Below are 16,865 nucleotides of genomic sequence, written 5' to 3' on the forward strand. Positions count from 1 at the left end.
GACAGAGAATTCTGCTGTTGTGTCCTTGGGCAAGACACTTAACTTACCATGCCTGCTGGTGGTGGTCAGAGGAATCAGCAGTGCTTGTGCTCAGCAGCCTCGCCTCCGTCAGCTCGCCCCAGGGCAGCTGTGGCCACATCGTAGTTCATCACCATCAGTGTGTGAATGGATGAATGATACACTGTAGTGTAACGCGCTTTGGAATCCTCTGACTCTGAAAGGCGCCACACAAGTGCGGGTCATTTATCATTTAGTTTCATGTTTTCACGCTAACACTTTGTCTCGTATGTGAATGTGCTGTGGAGAGGAGATTTGCTGGTTTTCAACAGAACTTAATGTGTAAAACCAAATACTGTTTACAGTAACATAGACAAAAATATTCTAAAGATTATTAAGAAGAAAAATTAAAGTTAACATACAAGTATGAATTCCATGTACAATGTTTCTTACATTTGGCAGTTTGAGCTTTTATTGTGAAATCTCGTTTTCTTTTGACTTAGAAACTTATTAAATTATGATTTGTTTCGATGTGTCATGTTACTATTTTATTTATAATGTAATGTAGAACTAAAACTAACGGTGACCTTTGACCTGGCGGAATTTCCGAAGCAGGCGGAGAAGCCCGGTTAGCTTGGTTAGATAACAGTGTTTCTGGGTAAACGCTGCTAATGGCGAGTGAACAGGACCGTTTTAAAGGTAATTTACCAACTGTTTATCTCGTGTACTAGTGACTAGTTTGAAGAACAGAGGCTTTAGTTGTAGTTTAGCCACACATGCAGCTAGCTGTTGTGTCTCATCTGTTAGCTTGATGAGCTAGTTTCAGGTAAATTTTTTTATTATCACTTTGTTAAAATATTGACTCGTTCTGATAAACTAACATTTAGATTTATGTGTGCTTTGAAGCAGCTTTAGGCGCATATTGGTGTTTCCTGGTGTCTCAGGGACACGTGCTAACGTGCCTCTCTGCTAACACTTAGCCACTGTTAAGTTGTTGTGAATAAGTGCCTCACTAACAGGTAAATTAAGTAGAATCTGCACTCTGAGGGTGTTTACCGTCAAAATGACCTAAACACAAAGAGCAGAAGGTTTCAGGCTTTATCAGAGGTAGCTTTTTATTTATATTAAACTGTTAAATTGTGTATTTCTTTTTTACATCATCTGCAAAACCTCTACAGGAACTAGGCAGAAGAAATCAGTTTACCACATAAATCACTTTATTGTTACTCTTTCTGCTGATATCAGAGAGGCATTTAAAACTGCTTCTGTAGCTTTCTGCTATGTGACACAACACTGGCTTATCCTTAGCCTGGCAAGCCAGACTAAATAAATGTATTATTTAGTCTGGCCATGCTCCATTGACGGCTCTCGGTTGTGGGGCGGGTTCTACCGTTGTCTTTCAAATGATCTCCGCATTCCACTGGACAATCAATGTGACATACTCTTGTTTCACTCTGTTGCATCATCCCACCCACCAGGCATATAGAGGGCCCTGATTGGCCCACAAAGCAGATAAAGCTTTGTGATTTGTTCACTAAGAAGATAGAGCACTATGATTGGTCCACCATTATGGACCAATCACAGCTCTTTATGTGTTTGAAACCCCTCTAGAGAGCTGTGATTGGCTAGCCAGAGTCCTGGTAGGAGCTGCTGAGGTTCCAATGGAGCATGCCTAGACCATTCTTTGCAAAGCAAGAATTTGGTCTAGTTCACTAGGCTAGCTTATCCTCTGAGTGTTGGAGCCTTTTTACGCCTCAATGGTTCAAAAAATAGAAATATTTAGGCTAAACCCAAGCCGAGAGGACAAAACCAAAAGGATGAAGAAAAATCTAAAGAACCCCAGAAAGTCCACCGAACTATTAATCAAGACCACTTTAAAGGAATGGGTCTTCAGAAGATAAATGTAAAGAGATGAAGACTTTATCTGCCTGAGTCTTTCCTTTGCAATCATTTTTCCTTTTCTGTGCCCTAACTGCCCTTTCATCTTTTTTAGGGGCTAGCCAAGCCAGGTGGCTGTTCATGAGAGCCAAAGTGGCCCTGGCGGTGGCAGTAATAAAAACCAAACCCCCTGGCATGAGCAGCCGCGAGTATGCCGAAGCCTTGGCCCACAAACTGAGGAGACAGGATGAAGAGAGGAAAGAAAAGGCCCGGGGGCTGCAGCAGGAGCTGCTGATCACCAGGGTGACGTTGGGCACAAAGAGCTGTACGGAGGCAGCAGGTGGGTCTTTGTTCCTGCTCACAGGTCTGAAAATAAGAAACGTGATTAGTGTGGTATGGGGGGCGAATTCTGCTTCTGTTACAACCTTGAAACGTCAGAGTTTTATTAATTTAGTGGCCAGAGAAGTGGCTGTTTTTAAAGATACCCAGAAGCAGAGGTTGTGTTTGCTAATGCCTTCAGTTGGAGGAAAGATGTCTCCAAGGAGAAGTGTCATTTCCTGTTCATCCATATGCTGCTTATTTACAGTGTTTGTGGTGTTCAGCATGTTTGGAGCCCACAGATTAGACCAAGGCCAGATGAGCTCCATGCTGTTTTTGTTCCTCAGTGGGAAACTCGAGCACTAACGAACACACCGGTAGTCTGATTCACAAATGTAAGGCAGGCGCTAAAGTCTTCTGCTATCGTCGCCCAACAGTTTTGTGTGTTTTATACTAAATTAGCTTGTGCTTTAGACCAGGGCAACCGTTGGTAGAAACTCTCATCTTCCTTCCTATCAGTGTTGTTTTTGACAGGCATCTTAGTTTTAGTCTAATTCAGTTTTAGTCAACAAAGATTTAGTTTTTAGTTTTACAAAAATTAAAACGGAGTATTTTTCTCTAACAGATGAATTCATATGTCAGACATGTACTCAGATCTACTGGAGGGAGTTTCATACCAACATGGGGCTGGGCGTTATGGCCTAAAATCAATATCACCATATATTTTTCACCTCGATAACAATAAATAGACGATAACTACAGGTATGTGCAGAAACCAGAGTTGTCCACTAGATGGGACTGTCACATGTATTACGTAGAGTTTTTACGTGACTAAAGGTGCTACAGCTTCTTAGAGACATGAATGTTGCCAGCCTACACACATCTTTTCATTTTTTATTATCAAATTTATTGACATGGGAATAATGAGAGAGAGAGAGAGGGAGAGAGAGAGAGAGAGACCAAAATATCACTGCCCCACACAGGTGATGTGTCGAAAATGCCCAAGTCCATCCTTGTGAGAGCACCAGAGATTTGCGCGACATTGGCTACATGCCAAGTTGGTAAAATGAGAAACTCTGTTGGCATCGGGTTAGCATGTAGCTAATTCATTCATTCGTTTATTTCCGTCATAACAAATACATATAAAAATAACGTCCTGCTGATCTCCAACCGTGGAGGATGAGCTGATCTGAAAGGCCAGGGCTCCTGGTCGCATCATTTGGAATCGTAGTCCAAAGAAGGTCCCTTCTTTCTCGCCTCTGATTATTATAGCGCTAAGTTCACACCTTCTGTACTAAACTCCCCAAAACAGCTTTCTGTTGGTGTCGATGGCTTGAGGACAGTCTGCACTTAGCATGGGAAGACTGTTTGCTACTAAATGAAATAGCCAATCGTAGTAGAGCCCCTCTGTGCCGAGAAAAACTGGATCTTCTTCGGACATCCTACGATTCCAAATGATGCCTCCAGCATGACTACAGCCTGCTAGCGGAGCCGGTCTGCATGTCGGCTGCCCCGGGAAATGGGAACAGCCAGCTGCCTGCTGTAGCAACTGGTCTTGGGCAGGAGACAGAAGACGGGCACCTGCTCAACTTTGTTATCCAGCAGCAGCCCCACTAACATGTCTGACCAAGCAGTTAAACGACAGCATTTCCCCCCCTTCAACCAGCAAATTAAAGTACAGAATTATCATTCTACTTACTGATAACGAGAAGCAGAAACTACTTGGATGATCTGTTAGTGCAGTCAGTAACCACAGCTTACCTTCTGTGACCAGATAATGCCATGATTAACATCCAAACACACAGACACAGCGAAAGCTACCAGAGTCAAAATGGCCGAACATCTATTAACCAGGGCTGGGACTTGATTAAAAATTTTAATCTAGTTAATTAGAGGCTTTGTAATTAATTAATCTAAATTAATCGCATTTTAATCGTTCAGGAAAATGTGCTCTCAAAGCAAAACTTTTAATTAAAATTGTGAGACAGAGAATCAAACATTAGACATGGTTATTGCTGTAAACTAAAGCTTGTAATAAAAATGCATTTTAATTATTCAAATGTCACTGTGTGATATGAAACAAACCCAAATCAACTAAAATTTGTAATTACAAATAGAAAACACCTGCAAAGGGTTCCTGAGCCTTTAAATAGTCTCTCTGTCTAGTTGAATGACTGAAATAAATTTGACTTTGCACCAGATTCTAATTTTTCCAGTTTCACTTGTCTATATAATTGGGAGTTTTTATTAGCATTTCTACTCATAATGTAGTAAAAACACACATGTAAATAATAATCCTTCAAAATGACAGTAGAACAGGCACAAATATGATCTAGGACTTAAATGTACTAACTTTTAACACCAGAGCAGGCGTGACATATTCTGAGAATGATCAGGAACACTAACTGGTTCCAACTGGATGACTGGAGGATGATGGGATGATAAAAGATCATGGCGAGGAAATAATGATCTGACGAACAGGTGAGCGGACCTTCCTTACATGGGAAGTCCTGCTGTCACGTTAAGAAGGGAATGCTGCAGACCTGCAGATTCACGCCTGCAGCAGCGAATCTGGTGTGATCTCCAGCCTGATCACAACTTTCTCATTCCTCGCTGCCCCCAAGCCCCCACAATGCGGCTCAGAAAATGGTCTCAACCCGGAAGTACCAAAAATTGCAGTTCCACCGTCATCCACTAGGGGCTGGTGTCAGAAGCGAGCAAATCCTCATTGACTCCCATGTTAAAAATACCAATTTCACAGCAGAAATAAACATGTTTACAGCCTGGTACCAGAACATGTTTTTGGTTTAAATGATCTAATTTACACTCATGACAACTCTGAGGGGGGTGAATTTTTTTCTCACTCTTCAGTTTGTGTATTAAAAGCCTAAAATTCTGTATAATTAGTGAGCATCAGACCCACGTGACCACAGAGCTAGCTCCGTGGAAAGGCCTCAGTAGAGCCTCGGTCTGGCCTGGAAACTGCTCTGGGATTTTGAGTCTCTGTGCTTGTGTATTCTGTTTTGGATATTATTTGTGCAATTGTTGGACAAAACTACTTGCTGTGGCATTAATTGCATTAATAGAGCGTCCAGGGAGTCTCCACTTCATTTTTTTCGGTAAGTAAAATTATATTTATGTATTTTAGGTCACTGCCGCCTTTAAACTAGCTGAGTTTATCGAAGTAGCTAGCTAACTATCATTTTAACATGTAGCATGTACTGTTTGACCATGACATTTAGATGTAAAATACGGTAAAATAATTAATAGGGCGTATGTCGATGGGTACAAGGGTAAAACCCAGTGCATTTAACATAAAAATGGGTTGAAATATGACGGAGCTCTTAGAGGGACACTTCTGTGTTCCATTCTTCCACCCGGTTCTCCCCGGCGGTCAGCCCGGTGCATGTCTGACCGATGCGGCGCCCACTAGCTGCTGCGCGGGCTGACCGCTCGTGGAGCTCTCGGACGGGGCTGACCGCTCGTGGAGCTCTCGGGCGGGGCTGAGCGCTCGTGGAGCTCTCGGACGGGGCTGACCGCTCGTGGAGCTCTCGGACGGGGCTGACCGCTCGTGGAGCTCTCGGACGGGGCTGACCGCTCGTGGAGCTCTCGGATTCGTAGAGAGACCTGACCGCAGAAATACTCCAGCTCAATTCCCTACCTAAATACAAAGTTTGAGAGACGTGGTTCACTTAGGTCTGCACTGCCTTCGGGCTAATTTGTCAAGTTCACAAAATGTGGAACGGGATGTAAGGTTAGAATCAGCGGCGAATCGCAACATATCTCGAAGCCCTGGCCGATGAAATGGCCCACATGACTATTACTGTCAGGCTCGGAGAAAATTCGGGTTGTTTTTGTGTCAGTCGATTCTCCAACAGTGACTCTAACTAACGCAGCACTAGTTGACAGACAGCATTACAGCATGAAATCCAGCACAGCGTCACCCGGTTCTGTAAGGAATTCTGTTCAGGAGGTCGCATTTCAGGCTCTCCACATCATATGTGACTGACTTTTATGTTATAATAACAATCACACACTAGGAATGTTATAAAGCGCCTATATCTGACAGTTTTTTTTGTATATTATCTGTCTTTATAAACTCCAACAACAATGTGCTTCTATTTTTTTTTCCAGGCTAAATCTACCCAAGACATTGGCTGTCAGACTGATTTAGTAATCTGCAAGAATGCACTTGTCCAGCCTGACATGAAGCCTTACCCGTAGCAAAGGTGAATTATTTTTAATAATCCTCTATGTAAACATTTTATTATTACCTTCAAGTTTTAATTTGTTTTGCAGATTATTGTTACACATGATTTTATGCTCTTTTAAACATTTATAAATGTGCTGTTACTTTGTGTTTTATATAGCCACCCAGTTTAGAGCTCCCAGCTGCTGTGTGTCTTGTGACACAGGGACCATGATGGAAATTCATCTTCCAGAAAGTCTGGCTCATCATTTAGCCAGATTTCTAAGGTATAGGCCAAAAATGTTTAGGTTAGTTTTGATAAGGTCTGTGCATCTCTTATTTTATGATGTAACTTTTCATATTTTAGTTCCTGGGTGCCTTCAATGTGCAGGGACTGTCCAAGCAGTCATTCTGTCGACATCAGGCAAAGCTGTCAATTCCAACAGTGGCATCTAGAGCAAGCTGATTTCATCCAGGAGGCTACTGAATCTGGACCTGTGACTCTTGGTGGTGACATGCGAGCTGATTCACCTGGTGAATACGTTTAAATTCATTTATTGTATTCCCTTGCTATCAAATGTAAATTAAGTAATAACTTGCATTTCTTGAAGGACACTCAGCCAAATATGGCAGCTACACCATGATGGATCTCAAAAGAAACAAAGTTATTGATATCCAACTTGTACAGGTACAACATTACCTGATGATTCCAATACATTTCTTGGTTAATTATTCACAGATCAATGGAGAATTATGTTTGTTTCCAGAGCAATGAAGTTGGAAATAGTGTGCGAATGGAGGAGGAGGGATTTGTGCGAAGTCTGAGCACACTTGGAGAGGGGGGTCGATGTGCAGCAATTTGTGACTGACCGCCACACATGGGTGCAGAATTATTTACGGGAGGAAAAAAAAGGAAATCAGTCACTACTTTGACCCCTGGCACATGGGAAAAGGTAATCTTTGGGGATGTATATAGTGAATATTACAGGATTTTGTTTTTCTATTTTAAATGTGGGTCTATTTGGCTCTCCAGGAATTGGTAAGAAAATCGAAGAGCTGGGGAAGAGAAAGACGACCCAGGATGTGAGACTGTGGAAGCAAAGTGTGGTGAACCACCTCTACTGGTCAGCATCCCTCTTTATTCCAGATTGGTTCAGCATTTACATGCTAATGTGGCGATATGTCACAAGAGTGGTAATGTTGTTCTTATGTTTAATGTTCTTATGTTATGTTTTATATTGCATGTTTTCTAATTGATTAGGTGCTTTTAGGTTGATTTTTAACTGTTTGGGTGTTTTTAGTGATTGCTGCAACATTGCATCCCATCTGTGTTAATCCTCCCCAGTTACCCACACCTGGGAGCGGGGTGTGGACTGGACTGGCAAACAATGAACAGAGGCAGGGCGGGAGGTGAACGGGCAGAGGGTTTTGTTTATTTAAGGGAGCGGACGTGGAGACGCGGAAACGTGAGGGGAATGGAAAATACTCGGCTGGAGCCAGACGGACACCGCGAGCTCTGCAAGGACTGGAAGGAGATCCACCGGCGGCACGGACAGCAGCAGCAGCGGCAGGAGAAGCAGCAGCAACAGCGGAGAGAGAGAGATCCGCGTCCGGAGACGCCAGGGCACAGAGCGCAACACGGCAGGCGGGCAGAGTTACTCTGCCCCCGCGCGTAAGTAATTGATCCGTGCCTGGCAGTGTTAGAGTTGCTCTCTCTCTGTGAGTGGTCTGGTGCCGGGGACCTATGTACTGCCGGAGTTGTTGTGTGCCACAGGGGCCGGGCCGAAGAGGAGGCGGATTGGATCCACCGTGCGGCGATCCTGTGGTTCCCAGACGACGACGCCGGCCTTGGAGGTTCCTTGGTCGAGAGCTCAGCAGGGCCGGACTGGACCGCCTTGTCCCTTAGGGCCCTGCGCACACTCGATTGAATGCTTTTTTTTCCCTTGGCGTCATCATCTAGCCTAGTGAACTAGACCAAATTCTTGCTTTGCAAAGAATGGTCTAGGCATGCTCCATTGGAACCTCTGCAGCTCCTACCAAGACGCTGGCTAGCCAATCACAGCTCTCCAGAGGGGTTTCAAACACACAAAGAGCTGTGATTGGTCCATAATGGTGGGCCAATCATAGTGCTCTATCTGCTTAGTGAACAAATCACAGAGCTTTATCCGCTTTGTGGGCCAATCAGGGCACTTTATATGCCTGGTGGGTGGGATGATGCAACAGAGTGAAACAAGAGTATGTCACATTCATTGTCCAGTGGAATGCGGAGATCATTTGAAAGACAACGGTAGAACCCGCCCCACAACCGAGAGCCGTCAATGGAGCGTGGCCAGACTAAATAATACATTTAGTCTGGCTTGTCAGGCTAGTCATCATCAGGGTTTTGTAAAAACAAAACGCTCCTCTTGATAGAGCAAATCTGTTCAGCACATTCTGACAGACAGACCACCTTTCTTCTGTCATGTTGCTGTACAGGACATTTTTAGAGTTTTTCTTTTTAAAGATAAATAGTATTACATTTTAAAGAGCAATACTTTCACATTATCATTTTCCCACACTTTCTGTATACCTGTATTTTGTTGTTTTTCAATAAAGAATGACAAATTATTTAAGTTTATGGTTTTTTTTATAGCACACAAATATTTATCTGTAAAAAATATGTTCAAAGCTAATATTTACATGACAATTATGATTGGGTTTTGAAATACAGCACTCTGTTTATTTTAGTAAGATTTTTAAACCCAAGTAAAGTTAGTAAAGAACACATTTCTATTGGCTGCTAAGAAACAGTTGGACTTAAAACAGGCCTGCTGCAGAAACAACTTGGCATAAATGATTCTTCCTTCCTTTTTTGTCTTAACCAAAGAAATTCCAGTAATTGAGCAAAAACATTTATTTTTTTACATCACATTTTATAAAATAACAGGACACAAAGTGTCGGGACATTTAAAAAATACTTAAAATAATAAAAGGGGCCCAGAGAGCTACGGAGTGAGTGGAACATTGGGTTGTGAAGGAAGAACAGTTCTCAACAGTGTGACATGAGGGTGTAGAAGGTGAAGCCGGTGCAGGTCCTCCTTCATGTTCACCAGATTCACACTGCTGACCACCCCCATGTCATTGCCGCCACAGTGGATGAGAAGGACATCAGGAGCTGCTCTTCCATGCATGGAGTTGAAAAAGAAGGGGAGAAGGTCTTTCCACCTCAGTCCGCCCCAACCGAACCAGGATGTCAGGGAGGCCAAGGTTGTCTCAGAGAGTCTCTGCAGCTCTCTGGGCACCACGCCTCACTCAGCTGTCACCAATGATCCAAATGGCTATGGAGAAAAAAATAACAGGTTTGGCCTAGCTGTTTAAGTACAAAATCATACATGAAGTGGTCAAGACAAGTACTTGGTACTTACACTTGCTGTGTTGTGTAGCTGATGTTGGAGACACACAGGCTGCCAAGGTGACCTTTTAACAGATCTAAGAAAAAAAAATTTAATAAAAGAATGAAACTTAAAAACTCCCAGACCTCATTTCATGATTGCTAATCAGCTATGGCTGATTTATTGTTTGGATCACAGTGAGTTACACTAATTCTAATATATCTTTATTTCTATTATACATACATACTTTTTGACTGTTATTTTCACATGACTGTTATCAGGCTGTCTTGTTCTGGTTCTCATGATAATAATTCTGTTTCTTCCAGTAAGTTATCTTGTGCTTACTTCGTCTATATAATGTCTCTTTACTTTTGGTGAATTGTACTGAGTCCAGAATAAAGGCTAGTTGGCTGTACAAGATACAAACAAGTATTACGTTTTAGAAATATATGAAATGTATTTAGCCTGCTAATTTTTCTCAAATACTAATAACTACCATATTTTCCGGATTATAAATCACACTTTTTTTCATAGTCTGGCCGGTCCTGCTACTCTGGAGCGACTTATATAACAAAATATGTAGGCTACACCGCGCTGCTGCGGGCCGACTCCGACCCAAGAATGAGTTCCCCTGTCCCGCTGGGAGGGTTTCAAACACCGCCTTCCTCTGCTGGAGACCGTGGCGCGCTGCTGCGGTGCATTATTCGGTTATTGTTACCGGTACTTGTCTTGCAATGTGAAACGCTTTGTCTCAGATTTTGTAAGAAAAATTAAATTTCCCCCCAAAATATGACATATGTTTTTTTCTTCTTCATTATACATTTAATGGCTGGTGCGACTCAGGGGCGACTTAATAGTCCTGAAAATACGGTACGTGAAAAATAGTGAAAACTTGCTCAAAGCAAAATATTTTTTCATTACGGAAATAACTTATAAACTTACCGATTTAATATTTTTTATTCACAGAAAGGTACTTATCATGAAAAAGCGCCGCAAACCTCCACCTGAACTCCATGCGGTCGATGGGTGTTCCACAGAGTTAGCTCCGGTTGTAGCTAGGTGGCTACATCCGTTAGCTCGGCTCCCACCTCCGCGTTAGCTTTGGGTTAGCTTCAGGTTAGCTTGTAGCTAGTTTGACTGGGTGTCGTCAGTTGATCCCAGCCTTACAGCCCCACTCTCAGCTCCTCCTCTCTTCCCTTTTATGGAATTGTCTGGGCTTGACGGAACCTGTGACACGGTCAAACTGGCAGTGGTGGCCACCTCTCATTTTAGCACAAAAACTTGTTGTTGGAGCCTATGGAAACCCATTGTCCATATATTAATGTCGATGGCTGCCCCTGATGCACGTAAGCATCCGCCCCTTAGCTGATGACAGCTTCAACACACCTCGCTGCTTAATGATAGTAATGCATGTGATGTTTAGACAGAGACTCGGCTCAGAAACATAATTCTATTTCGTCTAGTCTTAGCCCTTAAGCTAGCTGCTATTGGAAGGATGATCTCAGCATCAGCCAATCATGAAGAGCTTAAATGTACGCCCACCAATGGTGGGCACCCCTGTGGGTATATAAGTGGAGCGACTCCACTGTTCGCCTCCGTTATCTCTTCAAGCCAAGCTCAAGAGCTTCCTTTAAAGAGCAATTATCCAAGAAGCATTCTACTCACCTACCATGGCCAGCGACGCAAGGACCTGCCCGACCTGCCCGACAGGCTCCATCTCCAGTGGCGACCTGCACGCCAAGTATGAGGTCTGTCTCGGGGCTCATCACGCTGGCCTGGCCTTGACCCCCCCAGGTATGGCGTTTAAAGCGTGCCACAACCCGTGCACGCGCATTGGGTCCACAGCGCGCGTGTGAACGGGACTCGCGAGCGCAAATATACATGGCAGCGCGCGTGTGAACGGGACTCGCGCGCGTGTGAACGGGACTCGCGAGCGAAAATATACATGGCGAGAGGTCATTTGTGCACTGAGAGGGAGCAAACTGTGTCTGTGAGCGCACAAGGATGTGCACAAGTGACAAACCTGCGTGCGCGCGTTGTCAACGAGCACACGGCAGAGGAAAACGTGCGCGCGCGGCAGCCTCTGTGCGCGCTCGGCAGCCTCTCTGCGCGCTCGGTTTCTGACTCCTGCTCGCTCGGCTGTAAGGGCTTTTGGCACTCTGGAGGCGTGGCCTGTGGCAGATCTTGTCTGTCCTCTGATTGGTTAGTTCACCCCGCACTTTACCCTCTATCTATATAAAAAAGTCTGATGTTCAATAGTTGCTGGCATAGCTCAGCTGGGAGAGCGGGTGACTCTCGCCCCGGAGGATCCAGGTTCGAGTCCGGGCAAGGAAAATGTAGTAGACGTCATGTTAATTTTTCTTAATTTCAGGTATTTTACAGTTGTGACCGTTCAACTGTCATTAAACGTCCGAATGTTTGCTGGGCAGTGTTTTAAAAAGTGCACATAAGCTAGATGGTTTTAACCATATAAAATTACATTTTTTGTGATACTGGAAAAATACATACTGAAATAAAACTACTGATTGAAAACTTTATGACTGTGGTTGTACAATATATGACTCACTAATACACTGCAAACTCCCTTAGAGTGGGGCTTCCAGAGAGAGAGAGAGAGAGAGAAAAGTTCTTGCCTCATTAATGAATTGTTTATTTTTTTCAGTATTTAATTGACAAATTATCCTTTCAAATAATTAATTGATGAGTTACATAATTGTCCATTTAGAATTGTTGAATGGACTGAGTCAAGTTTGGTGCACTTTATATATTTCAAAACATGTTTTTTTTATTTTAATGATGCATATAAATAATTTAAATGTTAATTTAATGAAATATTTCTATTTTTTCATTACCTCACCCTTGTTTTGACAAAAACGGGACCTTGCTGGATAATATCATGGAGAAACTATTTGTTCACAGTACATGGCTCAGTGAGGATCTGTGTAAAGGAGGAGATACTCAGAAATCTGTCTGCAGATTGTTACAACCCAGACTGGAAGTGGTGGGCTGTAATAAGAAAGGAGACCAAACAGAGGAGTGGGGGTTCAACAACTGATTTATTTAACAAAAGTAAGGATTTACTAAAGCAAGTTAGTGAACAGAAAATGGCCATCTCAAGGTTTTACTCGGATGTCCCTCAGCAGGGTGCAGCACTGTTGAAGGTCATCTGAATGAAAGCTTGATATGCAGTTTCTTTATGAAATGGACAATTATGTAACTCATCAATTAATTATTTGAAAGGATAATTTGTCAATTAAATACTGAAAAAAATAAACAATTCATTAATGAGGCAAGAACTTTTCTCTCTCTCTCTCTCTCTCTCTCTCTGGAAGCCCCACTCTAAGGGAGTTTGCAGTGTAATAGTGACTCATATATTGTACAACCACAGTCATAAAGTTTTCAATCAGTAGTTTTATTTCAGTATGTATTTTTCCAGTATCACAAAAAATGTAATTTTATATGGTTAAAACCATCTAGCTTATGTGCACTTTTTAAAACACTGCCCAGCAAACATTCGGACGTTTAATGACAGTTGAACGGTCACAACTGTAAAATACCTGAAATTAAGAAAAATTAACATGACGTCTACTACATTTTCCTTGCCCGGACTCGAACCTGGATCCTCCGGGGCGAGAGTCACCCGCTCTTCCAGCTGAGCTATGCCAGCAACAACTGAACATCAGACTTTTTTATATAGATAGAGGGTAAAGTGCGGGGTGAACTAACCAATCAGAGGACAGACAAGATCTGCCACAGGCCACGCCTCCAGAGTGCCAAAAGCCCTTACAGCCGAGCGAGCAGGAGTCAGAAACCGAGCGCGCAGAGAGGCTGCCGAGCGCGCACAGAGGCTGCCGCGCGCGCACGTTTTCCTCTGCCGTGTGCTCGTTGACAACGCGCGCACGCAGGTTTGTCACTTGTGTACATCCTTGTGCGCTCACAGACACAGTTTGCTCCCTCTCTGTGCACAAATGACCTCTCACCATGTATATTTTCGCTCGCGAGTCCCGTTCACACGCGCGCGAGTCCCGTTCACACGCGCGCTGTGGACCCAATGCGCGTGCACGGGTTGTGACACGGGTATGACGCGATACCCAGGCCTCTTGCCCGTGTTGTGCCGCTCTGCCCGTGGCTGAAAAGATCCCCCGGGTCGAGTACTCCACCCCCGCCGCTGACGAGGAATTTCCGGTTGCTGACATGTGCTCGCTGGACAAGGCCTTACAGTTCTTCAACGTCGGCCAGGAGCCGGCTGGCTTCAACCGACTGGACGATGTCATCGACAGTGAGGAATACGACGAGGCTGGCTGCCATAGCCCTTCTTCCCTCCTGGACAACACGGAGGTCGACGAGCCTCGCTCCGCGGGTCCTTCTGCTCCACTGACCTCTCGCTCCTCCCTGCCAGCTGTTAGAGCACTGCTCCAGGAGCTGCCTGCCATCATCTCTGCGGCTGCGGTCCGCAAGGGGCTAGCCGTGCCAGAACTGGCTTTGCCTGAAGCAGATGATTTGGCTGGAATTTTCGGGGCAACACAGACGCGGTGTCCAGACCCCATCTGGCCGCGCTTCCCCGCTGCCATGAGCTGCTGGTCTGCCGCCTTCTCCGAACCTGCTAAGCTCAAGGCGCCAATTTCCACATATGCGCCCATTACCAAGGTCGAGGGCTTCTCCGACCAAGGCTGGCCTTCCGTTCCTCCACTGGAGCCGGACTTGGCCTCGCTGTTTGGCGCCAAGAACCACCTCGCTGGCCCGCGAGCAGTTCCCGCTTCTAAGCATGACCAGCTGCTGACGCAGCTCACCTATCGCGCTCACCAGTGCACCTTCCAGACTGGCGCTGCAGGAAATAACATTGCCCTTCTTGCCTTTGGCGTTTCCGAAATGGTGGAAGAGCTTGACGCTCCTGACGAGTCAAAAACCATCATTACTAAAACTGCTGATGCCATTCTCAATCTGTGCGCTGCTGTACTCACCGGTTCTGCTCGCATTGTTGCCTGGCAGACCCTTATCCAGTGGGCCGTGTGGCTCAAGGCCCTGCCCTCCATTCTTGAACAGCTGCACAGGGAGATGCTGGAAGGCCCCATCACCTCTGACGTTCTGTTTGGTCCCCATCTTAAGAGCGTCATCGAGAGGGCTCAGAAGACAGCTGAACTGTCAGCCACGGTGCGAGACCTGGTCCACCCTCGGTCCGCCTCTCACTCCAGCCCTCCAGAGGATGGGACGAACGGCACGGAAACTTCAGGTGCCCAGCTGCACCGCCCGCCCTGCGGAGCCGGCCTCCCGCTTCGGCTCCACCTCAGCGGGACCAGAGAGTTGGCGACCAACGGTTCTGAAAGAGCCAGCAGACACCGTCTTGGCAGTCACAGTCGCAGGAACCTCGCTGAAAGCAACCACGAAAATGACTCGTTGGGGGGAATGTGTGTGCTTCTGACTGTAATGTTAACTCTGTGAATGATTTTGGTTTTGAAATAAAACCCAAAAAACGTCACATAGAGAGCACAATCCTACAGTCCTCTGCCGAATCCTCACACATATTCCCCACACCAACCACTGCGACACATCTGCATGTTCCCGCAGTCAGTCATATTACACGGCCAGCTGTACGGGTGTGCTCCTTTAGCGCACCGGCCCTAGCTTCCAGCCAGGCCCAACACATCCCGCTCCCCCCACAACGTAGGGTGGGACGGGATGTCATGGCTCTGTCGCGACCAAGCGCAGCAACACAGTGCACGGCTCCATCCGCTGGCACTTTGTCATCCCCATGCACGGGCCCGGCTCCCACTCGTCCTTTATCTTTGGACTCCACATTTCGCGGTGCGGATCAGCCTTTTCCAGCTGTTTCACACTCACCCTTTCGAGCGCAGCCCTCCATGGGTCGCTCCCAGTTCTCTGGTGCGAGTGACTGCGGTAAGGGCGTTAACCCAGTCCTCAGACGTCGTTCACGTGACCTCGAACACGAGTCCGCTATCGGAACGTTCTCAAGAATTGCGCCGCCTTTGTCTCATGAGCAAATGGATATCGGACACCATTCATTGCGGTCTCACACTCCATTTTCAGTCCGCTCCTCCTCCCTTCAACGGGATCGTGGAGACGATGTTCACGTCACAGGAACAATCTCAGGCCCTGGAGCTGGAGCTGGAGCTGGAGCTGCGGGAACTTTTGTCCAAAGACGCCATTTCCCAAGTCCCTCGCTGACAAGAGCTCTCAGGCTTCTACTCCCGCTACTTTGTAGTACCGAAGAAGTCGGGAGGAATGAGACCAATTCTCGACCTTTCCCTGTTCAACTGCTCCATAGCAGTGATTCATTTCCGCATGTTAACAATGAGGCAAGTCCTAGAATACGTACGCTCCGGGGACTGGTTCACGTCAATAGGCCTGAAAGACGCATACTTCCACATCCCAGTAATTCCCAAACATCGGAAGTTCCTGCGCTTTTCATTCAAGGGAGTTCAATACCAGTTCAATCGTCTCCCTTTCGGCTTCTCACTAGCCCCACGCACCTTCTCCAAATGTCTGGAGACCGCTCTGCAGCCATTGCGCACGGTGGGAATGAAGGTTTTATTTTACCTGGACGATCTGCTCCTATGCGCCCGGTCCTAGGATGAGGCGTCAGAGCAAACCAGGAAGTTAATAGAGCATCTGTCAACCCTGGGGTTTTCTATAAACTGGGAAAAGAGCTCCATCCTTCCATCCCAGTCGATTGTGTTTCTCAGGGTGGAGCTGAACGCCTCCCTAATGAGAGCACGTTTGTCTCCGGAGAGAGCGGCAGAGCTCACCACGGTGATCTCCCGCGTGCAACCCCACAAGATCGTGAGAGTCCTGTTAGTCATGAAACTTCTGGGCATGATGGCTGCAGCCCACGCTGTGGTGCCGTTAGGTTTACTGCACACGAGACGCCTACAGCATTGGTACAGCATCTGCCTCCGGGTACACCCGATACGTCAGAAGAGACATGTGTTGAGGGCTCCCCCTTCAGTGGGCGGGGACCTCGCTCACTGGGGCAATCTCTGCATCCTCTCACACGGGGTTCCCATCGGACGTCCTACGTCATACGTATCTGTGTTTACGGATGCGTCACTGTTGGGATGGGGGGGCACGTGCTTGTCCCATATGGTGGCAGATCG

The 16,865-nt window shown here is 45.8% G+C and overlaps 1 protein-coding gene across 3 annotated transcripts in view; it reads left to right on the plus strand.

Moving 5' to 3' along the window:
- The first annotated feature begins 584 nt into the window (after window positions 1-584).
- Window positions 585-16,865, plus strand: part of mei4 (meiosis-specific, MEI4 homolog (S. cerevisiae)) — a 44,816-nt gene continuing 28,535 nt past the window's right edge. For 2 of the 3 annotated variants that reach the window (XM_070548849.1, XM_070548850.1), the window contains exons 1-2: window positions 585-696; window positions 1,991-2,215. In XM_070548849.1, coding sequence (XP_070404950.1) covers window positions 669-696; window positions 1,991-2,215 — 253 coding nt within the window. In that variant the 5' untranslated portion in view covers window positions 585-668. Of the gene's footprint in view, window positions 697-744; window positions 824-1,990; window positions 2,216-16,865 lie in introns of those variants that run through there. The other variant, XM_070548851.1, reaches the window with a different exon arrangement.

Source organism: Nothobranchius furzeri, chromosome 2, assembly GCF_043380555.1.
Source record: "Nothobranchius furzeri strain GRZ-AD chromosome 2, NfurGRZ-RIMD1, whole genome shotgun sequence".
NCBI classification, from domain to species: Eukaryota; Metazoa; Chordata; class Actinopteri; order Cyprinodontiformes; family Nothobranchiidae; genus Nothobranchius; species Nothobranchius furzeri.